Here is a 15112-nt window from a genome sequence, read left to right on the forward strand (position 1 = left end):
AGCGGCACTGGCTCAAATCACATTCAATGCAGGAGGCACTAGGCGCATATCCAACAGGTCAGTGCAGCCTTCTTTAGCTTCCATAAGACAGGAAAGTAGAAGACAAACCAGAGTGCCCCTGTAAACACTACGACACCTGACAACACCTCACCTGGGCTAGTGACATCTCGAATTGGACCCTGAAGGACTAGCAACGTGTAGCGTGGACCAATGAATCAAGGTTCCAGTTGTTTTGGGCTGATGGTAGGTTTCGGATATGGCACTGACCCTATGAGTTCAAGGCACCGTGCAGGCTGGTGGTGGTTCCATAATGATGTGGGGTGTGTTCAAATGGAATGGGTTCGGTCTGCTGGTCTGCCTGAACACGTCATTGACCAGTAACCGTAACGTTGCACTGCTTGATGACTTCATGTATCCGCACAACAATGGCATATTCCAGCAGGATAACGCACAGAGTCATCGCTCCCAAGCTGTCCAGAATTGGGGTGAGGAGCATTCTGGAGAGTTTCAACGAATAGTGTGTCCTATCAAACATGAACTCAATGAACATTTTTGGGACATGGTGGAGAGGTCCGTTAGCACCCAAGATACCACACCTACAAATATCAGGGAGCTCTGGGAAGCTAAACAGACAGCATAGGTCAACATCTCTCCGAGTCATTCATTCACTTGAGGAATCAATGTCACAGAGTTGCTGCATTACGCTGGGCTAGAGGGGGTCCTACACAATATTATGCAACTATCCAATGACATTTGGCACTTCAGTGTATGAAAAGCTACCAGATCTCCTCTCACTCTTACCTCTCGTTCACTGTTTTATTTCTTCCCAATTTTACCCCCATCCTCTCAGACTGTATGCCCTCTCACACAGGTCCCTCTACACCCCTGGTTTTCATTAAAAATGAACTTTTTTTGCTTACTTCACGATATAACTCAGAAAAACTTTCCTCAAATTGTCCTCCTTTTTAAATTAACCTAGTACTAATGGAACCGACTCTGTTTCTAGCTTTTTGACTTGGTGTTTTTGTATGCTTAATGCAAAGCGTGTGATCCCCTCATCTGACATTGTTTTTTTAATCTTGTATGCCTATTTGCCATATTTGTGTCCTCTTTGTTAAAGATATGTTCTCTATTGCTGCATATATTCTTTGTACTCTATGCAGTTCTCCAATAAAATACACTGCTCAAAAAAATAAAGGGAACACTAAAATAACACATCCTAGATCTGAATGAATGAATGAAATATTCGTATTAAATACTTTGTTCTTTACATAGTTGAATGTGCTGACAACAAAATCACACAAACATTATCAATGGAAATCAAATTTATTAACCCATGGAGGTCTGGATTTGGAGACACACTCAAAATGAAAGTGGAAAAACACACTACAGGCTGATCCAACTTTGATGTAATGTCCTTAAAACAAGTCAAAATGAGGCTCAGTAGTGTGTCTGGCCTCCACATGCCTGTAGTAAATTACTACGAAGTGGCAAAACAAGACAGGTTCTATATTCAATCATACTGCAGTTGTTACATTTTTTATATATATTCCTGCTTCTGGCAATGAGTAAGGACTAGAGGACGACACTGTAGTTGGCCTTAATGATGGTGAGATCATTTCTATTATGAACAAAACTGTTCCAATGACTCTGCACATGTGCTACCTAATGAGCGTGGCAGGAACATTACCTCCTCTAAGTAGATATTGTCCAGGTCATATGGTGTCCGCACTGACTCCACCATCCAGCTGTCAGGGGTGTTCACGTTCAGAGTGAAGAGAGGGGACTGAGGCATATCTAAAAACTTGGCAATAGGACCAGGCGCTAACTTATGGTCGGTGGTGAATACAATCTCAGGCTCCAGGACGTAGCGGAAGAAGCTAACGGGTTATAGAGAGAGAGATTGTGATAGTAGTACAAGACACCAGTGACTAGTCCCAACAGTAACAACATGTAACACAGCTAAACAAGTCTACAGAATTGCTGAGAGTAGTAATGTGAACTTTTGCTCACTCCATCTGTTTCTGAACTACATCTCCCAAGATGCTCAGCCTCCTGCTGATTTGTGGTTTAGAGACAGCTGGAAGGAGCAAAGCTGTTCAGCGTGGGTTGAGTTACCAGCAATGAGCTGGAAAATCCGAAACAAAAAAGGACTCATTACTTCCAACAGCCCAGAGCAATGATGCTTTACTAATGAGTCCCCTAGTTCCTCTATACTGCAGTAACTGTGCGCTCAGTTACTAGCTACAGTCCCTGGTCTTGCCCAGTAGTGTCAATGTAATTCCAAGCATTGTGGCACAAAAGAAATATTGTTTTCAGTCAAATGCCCTTTGTTAAAAAAATATAAATAAGTATTTTACTTCTTGGAGGCAATGTAGTACTACAGGGAGAGGCAAATCTTTGGCATTCCATCTGCTGTGAAACTACACATCCCAATATGCCTTGCATAGTTTTGCTGTGAGGACATGCTGGGACGTGTAGTTGCATAGCAAGTGGAGTGCCAGAGACTGCCTACTTCTGTGATTCTTAATGCGCCCTCCCTCCATACTCGCACATCTTTTGCACAGTACGCAGCTCCAGCTCCAGGCTACCTCTGTATTATACCACGCATGGGAAGCGGTTACAATACCGCTAGTCGGGATCCCGGAGGTCACAATGCTGACGCCGGAATCCCAACTAGCCGTGAAATGCCACCGCCGGAATACCAGCGCCACAGGCTTTTCTTCCTCTGTGGGCGTCCATGACACTTATAGAGGGAGAACATTACCTGTGGCATGTGCAGCGAGCCACCGTGTCCGCAGCATGGTGAGCGCAATGAGCCTGCAAGGGGCTTTCTTTCGCTTGACCTGCTGTCAGTATACTGACTGCCAATATTTCATACTGAACACCCACGCATCCTGCTCTCCATTGATCTATTTTTATTTTGTTTACGCTGCAATTCAATAAATGAAGAACATAAGACCAGATTGGTTTTATAACACGGGCAGCAGGGAGCGTATGTTATTAATTGAGTTGTGTTTATTTAACTGGCATGTGTGTGATGGCTTATTTGTAACTCCCTCCTATAGGCATAATGGACACTGTTCTTATGGACCCCATGGTAAAGCTGTACTTCCATTCATTCTTCACCTGGATCCTCTGCCCAGAGGGGTCAGGCAGACCCCCAGCGCTTTCCGCTGGGCTGGCAACCTTCAGTAGGAGTTCTGGTGAAGTGCTGGCCAGCCTGGTAACAGGGGATGTGCACACACTGCTCCAGTATAGTGAGAGCTGGCTAGCTCAGGGGCTCCTTATACAATGTGTACTAAAGCAGAGGCTATGCTGTCTGTCTAAATGATTTATTGTACTCACTAGCCCTCTGCCATGCCTACAAGTAACTAGCAGGGAACAGCAATGAAGGGTCATCCACTGTAATACGACCCAACTTGCAGATTGGGAGTGGGTAATCCTGCCTCAAAGTTACCGCTCGGAAAAGTACTGGGACTCTTCAAGACCCACTAAGGACTGTAGGGATCCGGGAAATTAATTCATGGGACCTGCAGTATGGCAACTATTCAGTCAGTGTGATCCTTGCAAAATGTACAGAGTCCATAAAGCCTGTGGGCCAGAGTTGGAGATAGATGCATGTGCCCTCGCAGCTATGATTCAGTACGCAGCAGCTGTGCGTATATATGCAAATGTCGCAGCTGCCAGAACTTGTATTAAGACACCCACTAGAGGTCGGGTCAGATCCACCACTTGTGTACAAAGACGGAACCAGTTGCACATCAGTAGATAACAGACCTTCTGAGTATCCCTAGTGTCGTACAGCGTGGCTGCTGCCAGTGTGCTGCCGGAATCATTGTAACTCTGTACGGGATCGCAGTCGCTAGCTATTACACCCACCCAAAAGGGGTGCGTGAGTTGCCATTTCACCGTTATCTCCCGCAAATGCTCCCCGTCAATCACTTTGAAAATAAATCCTCACTGCGACTGCTGTCACAAGACCATTGTGGCACATGCGCAGTGCGACATACATGCACACTTGAATTTAAAAAAAATGCGTCACTCCATGCAACATCGACACTGCATCCATCCCTGAATCTGGCCCTTTACTGCTTGTTACTTCTGTTTTCCGCATAAGTGAACAAGACACACTCCTTATTCCTTTCTATAAAAGGAAAGTATATAAACTGACAATTGCTGATTTAATGGAAAGGACTCAATCCCACCCCCAAATAATAAAAAATACAGAATATCGCATGCGGCTCCCCCGTTATTGCAGAACTACAAACGCTGATATACCCAATATCATTCTGTAATGTTCTATAATCACAGGGTGAGTAACCAGTATCACTGATCTCTATGATAATCTGCATTGCACACCTGGAACACACTATGACCTGCCTCTGGTGCATGCAGCACAACAGTGGGTGCTGAGGGCACACATTTCATGGAGATCAACGACACACAGGCCAAGAACACTTTCCTTATGGTCTAGAAGAGCCTCATATCTGTTAATAAAGAAGCCTATATCATATTGCAGCCATGTTTCCTTACCTCTTCAGAGGCATTTCTGATAACTTGGGCTGGCAGTTCATAAACACACGTAAGTTCATGTTGATGATTTGATTGAACACCTGAAAGAACACAAGTCAGGATTCAGGTCATCTTCATGAGACAAAGACAAGGCCACACTGCTATGGTGACACCGCTGTAACGCTCGTGCCAATGACATACCAGGAGTAAAGGAGCCAGCCGCTGCGCGGCCTTCGTCACCGGATCCACAATAGCCACAACTTCAAAGTACATCATCCCCTCCTTGGGTCTCACTTTAATGACACTTGAGAAATAAAATATAAAGGCTGATTAAGACGTATCATAGTCCATGCATACAAATAAACAATGGTAATGATTAAGTAAATGAGTATAGCACAGCTCACAAAAAATAAATTATATTACTTTTTTTTAAATGAATAATTTTCCTAACAGACCAAATGATCCTACGTGACCTTTACAAATGTTAAATATTCCACTAACAGGATGAAATATTTATGTGCAACGCTAAAATCAACTATAATCTATTGACTTGAATCCAGATGGCGAAATCAAATTGACTGAGGTACTATTTAAGACACCTGAGCTCAAGCATGGATATCTTTAAAACATGGACTGGAATGGCAGAGTTTGGGAAACTCTGTCCTATTATATCCTTGTGAATTGCAGCTTTTCAATATAAACTTGTAACATTAATGCTGGGAACATACCGCACGATGCAGTGGACGGCGAGGTAATGTATCACTGGCCTCCGCATTTAAAATGCATGCCACATTCCCTGGGTCATCCACAGGACGACTGACGGAACGACCCATGGGAGCACTCGACCGTGGGTACACACTGAGCGATGTCGCTGATCTAGCGTTTTGACCCGTGTCGCCATGTGTGTTCCCGGTTTTAACCAGTGGCAAATAGCAATACACCAAATAAGGCAATAGAAAGTAGATATGTACCCAGAAGAGATGTATAACAGTTACCCCCCTCTCCTAATGTAAAGATCCACACTGTCTCATGTTGGGACACCTTACAGTTTTTCAGCTGTTTCATTGTTATTAGGGCCAGATGTACTAAGCCTTGAAAGTACCAGCCAATCAGCTCCTAACAGCCATATTACAAGCTATGTTTAAAAAATGACAGTTGGAGGATTAGTTGGTACATCAACGGCCACCCCAAGCACCGCCAGTCATTGCTGTCCAGGACTCACTGGCAGTAGGTGTAGCTCCCCTGTTTGAATTGTGGACTATGCTGCAATTGCCACTAAAGAGAAGATATATTTTTCTGTCAGCCAATGGTCTGACACTGGGAACAGTGGGTATAGCCAGGTGTTCAGTCAGGGCACCAAGGATTTAAACTTGTGGAGTGCAGCCTGGGAAGCCCCTCCTCCCCTATACCCAGCCTGCCTCAAGCCAGTCAGTTTTTATCTTGGTGCTCAGGAAAGGGGCACCTTTCAGCACTGGTAACTTAAATTAATTTTATTTAACTTTCACTTTTAGGCAGCGGCTAGCACTATTAGCGCTATCACTACCCGCTTCACCGCTCCGCTCTGCAGCCGGGTCCCGGTCTCCGCGGCCAGCCGCCCCAGCACCTTCCAGGCATCGGGAGGAACCGCAGCAGACGGAGGTTGCCAGCGCGGCGAACACCGCTGGGGAGAGGCAGCTCCAGCGGTTGTTGGCAGTGGCACTGGGTCTTCTCTTCAGCTACCACTGGGCCACCAGGGATATAACATGGCGGGAATGGTCCCTGTGAAGGCTCCAGGGGGGGTGGGAATATCCCGTAGCTCCGTCCCCAGACCTGTTGCTCATTGCTTTAATAAGACAGCAGCTTTTGGGCGTGCTCTCCTCCCTCCCATCTCTACACACTCAGTGGCCATTTTAGAAGCACAATGCTGAGCATTTCATTTTTGTGCAGATCCATACACTACTACAAACCCTTGGGAATAGAGCCAAACCTGCCTCCCTTATACCAGCACTGCACCAGGTGTCAGGTTGAATACTCCATACCTCACCTCATGGTGTAGGTATTGGACAGATGATGCCAGTTTCAGCTCTATTTCCTGTTACACACTGCTAGGGGTATTGTAGTGAACTAAGTTAGTGATATAGTATCACTGTTTACTTGAACAGTTGCTACTACTGTGGTGGGCTCACAGCTGCAGTACCAGACCAACTTATTCCTTTATTTGTGGCTCTCTAGACCAGTGTTATATACCCCTATCTTCATCTTACCTATATTTCTAGGTTTGTGTTTGTGTGTGTCTGTTTTGGTAACAGGTTGGAACATGTCCGCATGGGGATCTTGCAAAGCCTCCCAGGAGGAGAAGGGAACTACCGGGCTGCACGCCTATACTTTTACAGCATGCAAGGAAAAATGTTCTTGTATGGTACAGACCCACACTGGGCTCTGCGACCATTGCTATGCCGAAGTTCCTGGCATTTCCGCTTTTGAGGGTCCTACTTCGTCGGAGCCAGCTTGGCTACCTCTTTGGCCTTGGCCATGAAGGAATTGGTTTCCCAGCTAGTAGCTAACAGAGCTCCGCAGGTAGCAGTTTCCACGGTAGGTGCAGACTCTCCCCTTCCACAGACACAGCAGCCACAACACCAACAAACTACTGAAACAGCATGGGTCCAGGGTTTGTCTCAATCGGTCCAAGGCTTGATGCAGGTTTCCTCTAATCTGCAACAAGCCCTGGGGTCTTCTTTGAAGCGCAGAAGCAAATCCTCGTCAGTGCTACCCCTTGTACTGTCAGAGGATTCCCCATCAGAGGAATTTTCTGACGAAGGGGAAGATCTTCAGGATTCGGAAGCCGAGGAATCTCCTACTTCAGAAGATCACATGAGCTTAGCTAGGGTGGAAGCCTTAGTCAAGGCGGTTAGGGAGATCCTACAAATCAAGGATGCCGATGTTCCACCCGATGCAGAGACGCCTCTTTTTAAAAAGGATCCATCTGCCTTTCCCCCTTCCACGCAGTTGCAGGACCTTTAAAAGGAACCTTGGTCTCATCCATATAAAAAGTTTTTAGTGATCAAACATAATTCCTCCTTTTATCCCATGGCAGAATGGGACCGAAAAAAATGGAAAATTCTACCACCTGTGGCCATGCATGTGGCCCGCCTGGTCTATGGTCAAACATGCGGCGCTCTGACCTCATCAAATATGTTGACAATATTAGGGAGGCCAACACTTTCTTAGGTGATGCAGTGCTGGATGCAGGCATGTTTTCTTACAAGATTTCGGCTTCATCGGTAATGGCTAGACGTGCCCTTTGGTTACACTCTTGGCGCGCAGATGAAAATCCTAAAAAGGAATTAGAGTCCTTGCCCTTTTCAGGGGAGGTAATCTTCGGCGAGGAGCTGAACAAAATTGTAGCCACAGTGGCAGCTTCCAAGACTGCTTTTGTGCCCTCCGCTACACCAAAATCTAAACCTCCTATCTTTCATTACTTTCGGCCGCAAGGAAAGGCACGGGGTCAGCAGTCTTCCCATTTCCAAGCTCAATCTGCTAAACCTGCAAAGGCAAAGGGATGCCAAGCCTGGTCTGGAAAACGCCAGGCTCCTAAGCCGGTCGTAAATATTACAGCATGACTGCATGGTCTCCACCCTGGAGGCTTCCAAGGTGGGCGGTCGTCTCCCTTGGTTCACCAAGATCTGGGAGCAGACGACATAAGATGCCTGGATTACGGGCATCATATCCAACGGTTACACCCTCACGTTCATGAACAGACCCATAGACGATTTTTTCCCACAGGTCTGCCTTCAGACCTCGGCAAGGCTACGGCACTACAGCATTAAGTTCAATCCCTACTATCATGGGAGGTCATTGTTCCGGTTCCAATGCATCAACGCGGTACAGGTTTTTATTCAAACCTGTTCCTCGTTCCAAAGCCGGATGGTTCCTTCCATCCTATACTCAATTTACAAAACCTCAACCGGTTTACCAGAGTCCCGAGGTTTCGCATGGAATCCCTCAGATCCATCATACAGGCCTTGGAAAAGGTAGACTTTATGGCCTCTTTAGACGTCCAGGATGCATATCTGCACATCCCTATACGGAAAAGTCACCAGAAATTTCTCCGTTTTATAATTCAGCAAGATCATTACCAGTTCCAGGCTCTGCCGTTCGGACTCTCCACGGCACCGCGAGTGTTCACCAAGGTGATGGCAGTAATGACGGCCCAGTTGTGGTTGCAGGGAATCCGCATCCTCCCTTAACTGGACGATCTCCTTCTGATGGCACAATCTCAGGCCAGTCTTCAGGATCACATCTGCACCACGCCGACATTTTTACAGTCACACGGCTGGCTGATCAATTGACGGAAATCCAGCCTCACCCCATCGCAGCACGATTCATTTGGGAGCACTATTGGATTTTCAAGCACAGAGAATATTTCTCCCGGATGATAAGCGGAGAGCTATCCAGGAGATGATTCAAAGCTTCCTGGCTCAAAGGACTGTCTCAATTCACTTTTGCATGTGACTTCTGGGAAAGATGGTCTTCTTGCTTCAAGATGATGGACTTTGCACAGTTTCACACCAGGCCATTACAACTGGAACTCCTGTGGAACTGGGATCACTCCCTGCTACATCTCAAAACTCAGTGGATCAACCTTTACAGGGACACCCGCTTATCGTTCCTGTGGTGGCATCACACATCCCACTTGACCAAGGGTCGCGCCATCTGCATTCTAGATTGGGACATCCTCACGACAGGTGCCAGTCTATGCGGATGGGGCGCTGTGGTGGAAGATCGTTCCTTTCAGGGTCGATCAGCTCTCCATAAATTTTCTGGAACTGCAAGCGGTTTTCAGAGCGCTGTCTCAAGCGGGCACATCACTACATCACCGTCCCCTGAAAATCCAGTGTGAGAACGCAACTGCTGTGGCATACATAAACCACCAAGGAGGCACTCGCAGTCTGGCAGCCATGAAGGAGGTCAGCAACATTTTGCAAAGGGCGGAAAAATTTGTTCCAGCCATTTCCGCGGTCTACATTCCGGGAGTGTTGAATTGGGAAGCAGACTTCCTCAGCAGTCAGGATGTACACTCAGACGAGTGATCTCTCCATCCCCAGGTATTTCAGATGCTGGTCGCTCGCTGGGGCCACCCTCCAATCGATCTGTTCGCTTTCCGGCACAACCACAAGCTTCCCCTTTACGGAGCATGGACAAGGGACCCGGGCGCGTATCTCATAGACGCCCTGGCAGTGCCTTGGCCCTTTCAAATGGTATATCTCTTCCCACCTGTGGCTCTTCTCCAGAGGTTCTTCGCAAGATCAAATCAGAAACGGTAACAGCGATTCTGATCGCTCCATACTGGCCGAACCGGGTTTGGTATGCAGATCTACTCACCCTCTCCGTAGCTCCACCATGGCACCTCCCTTAACGACCAGACTTACTGTCTCAGGGCCCTTGCCTGCATCCGGATCTTCACTGTCAGAATTTGGCGGGTTGGCTATTGAACGGTCGGTCTTGACAGCTATTGGTTTCTCTTCTCAAGTTGTCAATACTATGATCTCTGCTAGGAAACCGTCCACAACCTGGATTTACTATCGCGTGTGGCGCATCTATTTAACGTGGTGCGCTGCTAGCCGCCTGGACCATCTCCGATATTGCCTCTTCCAACTCTAAGCTTTCCTACAGTCGGGGTTAGACGCTGGACTTTGCCTAGCTTCTCTTAAGGTACAGGTTTCAGCTCTGTCCGTTTTGTTCCAGTAGCAGGTGGCTTGATGCTCCGCTGTTCAAACATGTCTGCAGGGGGTTCTTCATATTCAACCAACTTATTTACCTACAGTTAACCCATGGGATTTGTCCTTGGTCCTTCGGACTCTACAGAAGGCTCCATTTGAGCCTCTAGAAACGGTTGATCTTCACTGGCTCACCTGGAAGATGGCATTTTTGCTTGCCATCGCCTCTGCACGCTGAGTTCGGATTTGGGAGCTCTGTCTCATCGATCCACCTTTTTGATTTTCCATCCAGATAGGGCTGTTCTGCGTACACGTCTTGATTACCTCCCTAAGGTTGTCTCTAGTTTTCATATCATTCAGGAAATAATGGTACCTGCCTATTCTCCTTCGGATTCCTCAGATGACAATTCCACCATGGCCACACTGGATGTGGTCAGGGCTTTACGTATTTATGTGCAACGCATTAGTGCTTTTCGGAAAACAGATTCTCTGTTTGTCCTTTATGATGAGCATAAAAGGGGCTGGCCAGCATCCAAGCAGACCATTGCTAGATGGTTGAGAGTTGTGGTCCGACAGGGTTACCTGTTGGCTGGAAAGCCAGTTCCGGCATCGGTTACGGCCCATTCCAAGAAATCAGTTGGCACTTCCTGGGCGGCCCGCCGTGGGGCTTCGGCAGAGAAGCGACTTGGGTCTTTGGCTCATACTTTTCTTCAGTTCTATAGGTTCGACACCTTCGCATCTGCTGATGCAGCCTTTGGGCGTTGTGGCCTTAGTGCAGCTCGGGAGCTTTCCCGTCCGTAATGGGACAGCTTTGGGACGTTCCACTGTCCCCAGTGTCAGACCACTGGCTGACAGAAAAAAAAATAAGAATTTACTTACCGATAATTCTATTTCTCGTAGTCCGTAGTGGATGCTGGGAACTCCGTAAGGACCATGGGGAATAGCGGCTCCGCAGGAGACTGGGCACAAAAGTAAAAGCTTTAGGACTACCCGGTGTGCACTGGCTCCTCCCCCCATGACCCTCCTCCAAGCCTCAGTTAGGATACTGTGCCCGGACGAGCGTACACAATAAGGAAGGATTTTTGAATCCCGGGTAAGACTCATACCAGCCACACCAATCACACTGTACAACTTGTGATCTGAACCCAGTTAACAGTATGATAACAGAGGAGCCTCTAGGAAGATGGCTCACTACAACAATAACCCGATTTAGTTAACAATAACTATGTACAAGTATTGCAGACAATCCGCACTTGGGATGGGCGCCCAGCATCCACTACGGACTACGAGAAATAGAATTATCGGTAAGTAAATTCTTATTTTCTCTGACGTCCTAGTGGATGCTGGGAACTCCGTAAGGACCATGGGGATTATACCAAAGCTCCCAAACGGGCGGGAGAGTGCGGATGACTCTGCAGCACCGAATGAGAGAACTCCAGGTCCTCCTCAGCCAGGGTATCAAATTTGTAGAATTTTGCAAACGTGTTTGCCCCTGACCAAGTAGTTGCTCGGCAAAGTTTTAAAGCCGAGACCCCTCGGGCAGCCGCCCAAGATGAGCCCACCTTCCTTGTGGAATGGGCATTTACTGATTTTGGCTGTGGCAGGCCTGCCACAGTATGTGCAAGCTGAATTGTACTACAAATCCAACGAGCAATAGTCTGCTTAGAAGCAGGAGCACCCAGCTTGTTGGGTGCATACAGGATATTTTCAGGGCCCTGACAACATCTAGCAACTTGGAGTCCTCCAAGTCCCTAGTAGCCGCAGGCACCACAATAGGTTGGTTCAGGTGAAACGCTGACACCTCCTTAGGGAGAAACTGAGGACGAGTCCTCAATTCCGCCCTGTCCGAATGGAAAATCAGATAGGGGCTTTTGCAAGATAAAGCCGCCAATTCTGACACGCGCCTGGCCGAAGCCAGGGCCAACAGCATGACCACTTTCCATGTGAGATATTTTAAATCCACAGATTTAAGTGGTTCAAACCAATGTGATTTGAGGAACCCCAAAACTACATTGAGATCCCAAGGTGCCACTGGAGGCACAAAAGGAGGCTGTATATGCAGCACTCCCTTGACAACGTCTGGACTCCAGGAACTGAAGCCAGTTCTTTCTGGAAGAAAATCTACAGGGCCGAAATTTGAACCTTAATGGACCCCAATTTGAGGCCCATAGACACTCCTGTTTGCAGGAAATGCAGGAATCGACCCAGTTGAAATTCCTCCGTTGGGGCCTTCCTGGCCTCACACCACGCAACATATTTTCGCCAAATGCGGTGATAATGTTTTGCGGTCACATCCTTCCTGGCTTTGATCAGGGTAGGGATGACTTCCTCAGGAATGCCTTTTTCCTTTAGGATCCGGCGTTCAACCGCCATGCCGTCAATCGCAGCCGCGGTAAGTCTTGAAACAGACAGGGTCCTTGCTGGAGCAGGTCCCTTAGAGACAGAGGCCACGGGTCCTCTGTGAGCATCTCTTGAAGTTCCGGGTACCAAGTCCTTCTTGGCCAATCCGGAGCCACGAGTATAGTTCTTACTCCTCTCTGTCTTATAATTCTCAGTACCTTGGGTATGAGAGGCAGAGGAGGGAACACATACACCGACTGGTACACCCACGGTGTTACCAGAGCGTCCACAGCTATTGCCTGAGGGTCCCTTGACCTGGCGTAATACCGGTCTAGGTTTTTGTTGAGGCGGGACGCCATCATGTCCACCATTGGTTTTTCCCAACGGTTCCCAATCATGTGGAAGACTTCTGGATGAAGTCCCCACTCTCCCGGGTGGAGGTCGTGTCCACTCCCGGAATGAACACTGCTGACAGTGCTATTACATGATTTTCCGCCCAGCGAAGAATCCTTGCAGCTTCTGCCATTGCCCTCCTGCTTCTTGTGCCGCCCTGTCTGTTTACGTGGGCGACTGCCGTGATGTCGTCCGAGTGGATCAGCACCGGCTGACCTTGAAGCAGAGGTCTTGTTTGGCTTAGAGCATTGTAAATGGCCCTTAGCTCCAGAATATTTATGTGAAGTGATGTCTCCAGGCTTGACCCCAAGCCCTGGAAATTTCTTCCCTGTGTGACTGCTCCCCAGCCTCGCAGGCTGGCATCCGTGGTCACCAGGAGCCAGTCCTGAATGCCGAATCTGCGGCCCTCTAGAAGATGAGCACTCTGCAACCACCACAGGAGAGACACCCCTGTCCTTGGGGACAGGGATATCCGCTGATGCATCTGAAGATGCGATCCGGACCATTTGTCCCGCAGGTCCCACTGGAATGTTCTTGCGTGGAATCTGCCAAATGGAATTGCTTCGTAGGAAGCCACCATTTTTCCCAGGACCCTTGTACATTGATGCACTGAGACATGGCCTGGTTTTAGGAGGTTTCTGACTAGCTCGGATAACTCCCCGGCTTTCTCCTCCGGGAGAAACACCTTTTTCTGGACTGTGTCCAGGATCATCCCTAGGAATAGAAGACGTGTCGTCGGGATCAGCTGCGATTTTGGGATATTGAGAATCCAACTGTGCTGCCGCAGCACTACTTGCGATAGTGCTAACCCGACTACCAACTGTTCCCTGGATCTCGCCCTTATCAGGAGATCGTCCAAGTAAGGGATAATTTAAAACTCCTTTCCTTCGGAGGAGTATCATCATTTTGGCCATTACTTTGGTAAAGACCCGGGGTGCCGTGGACAATCCAAACGGCAGCGTCTGAAACTGATAGTGGCAGTTCTGTACCACAAACCTGAGGTACCCTTGATGAGAAGGGTAAATTGGGACATGACCAGAGACACCATATAATCCCCTTCTTCCAGGTTCGCGATCACTGCTCTGAGTGACTCCATCTTGAATTTGAACCTCTGTATGTAAGTGTTCAAAGATTTTAGATTTAAAATAGGTCTCACCGAGCCGTCCGGCTTCGGTATACCCACAGCGTGGAATAATACCCCTTTCCCTGTTGCAGGAGGGGTACCTTGATTATCACCTGCTGAGAATACAGCTTGTGAATGGCTTCCAATACCGCCTCCCTGTCGGAGGGAGACGTCGGTAAAGCAGACTTTAGGAAACGGCGAGGGGGAGACGTCTCGAATTCCAATTTGTACCCCTGAGATACCACCTGAAGGATCCAGGGGTCCACTTGTGAGTGAGCCCACTGCCCTCTGAAATTCTTGAGACGGGCCCCCACCGTGCCTGAGTCCGCTTGTAAAGCCCCAGCGTCATGCTGAGGACTTGGCAGAAGCGGGAGAGAGCTTCTGTTCCTGGGAACTGGCTGTCTGTTGCAGCCTTTTTACTCTTCCTCTGCCACGGGGCAGAAAAGAGGAGCCTTTTGCCCGCTTGCCCTTATGGGGCCGAAAGGACTGCGCCTGATAATACGGCGTCTTCTTATGTTGAGAGGCTACCTGGGGTAAAAATGTGGATTTCCCAGCCGTTGCCGTGGCCACGAGGTCTGATAGACCTACCCCAAATAACTCCTCCCTTTATAAGGCAATACTTCCATATGCCTTTTGGAATCCGCATCACCTGACCACTGCCTCGTCCATAACCCTCTTCTGGCAGAAATGGACAGCGCACTTACTCTTGATGCCAGTCGGCAAATATCCCTCTGTGCATCACGCATATATAAAAATGCATCTTTTAAATGCAATATAGTTAGTAATATACTGTCCCTATCCAAGGTATCAATATTTTCAGTCAGGGAATCCGACCAAGCCACCCCAGCACTGCACATCCAGGCTGAGGCGATTGCTGGTCGCAGTATAACACCAGTATGTGTGTATATACATTTTAGGATATTCTCCTGCTTTCTGTCAGCAGGTTCCTTAAGGGCGGCCGTATCAGGAGACGGTAACGCCACTTGTTTTGATAAGCGTGTGAGCGCTTTATCCACCCTAGGGGGTGTTTCCCAACGTGCCCTAT

At 48.0% G+C, this 15112-nt stretch overlaps 1 protein-coding gene across 3 annotated transcripts in view; it reads right to left on the reverse strand.

The window, feature by feature from the left end:
* The window catches only part of UGGT1 (UDP-glucose glycoprotein glucosyltransferase 1), a 381222-nt gene that overhangs the window by 29623 nt on the left and 336487 nt on the right, over nt 1-15112 (reverse strand). For all 3 annotated transcript variants that reach the window (XM_063915521.1, XM_063915522.1, XM_063915523.1), the window contains exons 27-29: nt 4717-4819; nt 4537-4616; nt 1691-1880 (exon numbers count right to left, since the gene is read on the reverse strand). In XM_063915521.1, the coding sequence (XP_063771591.1) occupies nt 1691-1880; nt 4537-4616; nt 4717-4819 (373 nt within the window). The remainder of the gene's footprint in view (nt 1-1690; nt 1881-4536; nt 4617-4716; nt 4820-15112) is intronic.

Source organism: Pseudophryne corroboree, chromosome 4 (assembly GCF_028390025.1).
Source record: "Pseudophryne corroboree isolate aPseCor3 chromosome 4, aPseCor3.hap2, whole genome shotgun sequence".
Lineage (NCBI taxonomy): Eukaryota > Metazoa > Chordata > Amphibia > Anura > Myobatrachidae > Pseudophryne > Pseudophryne corroboree.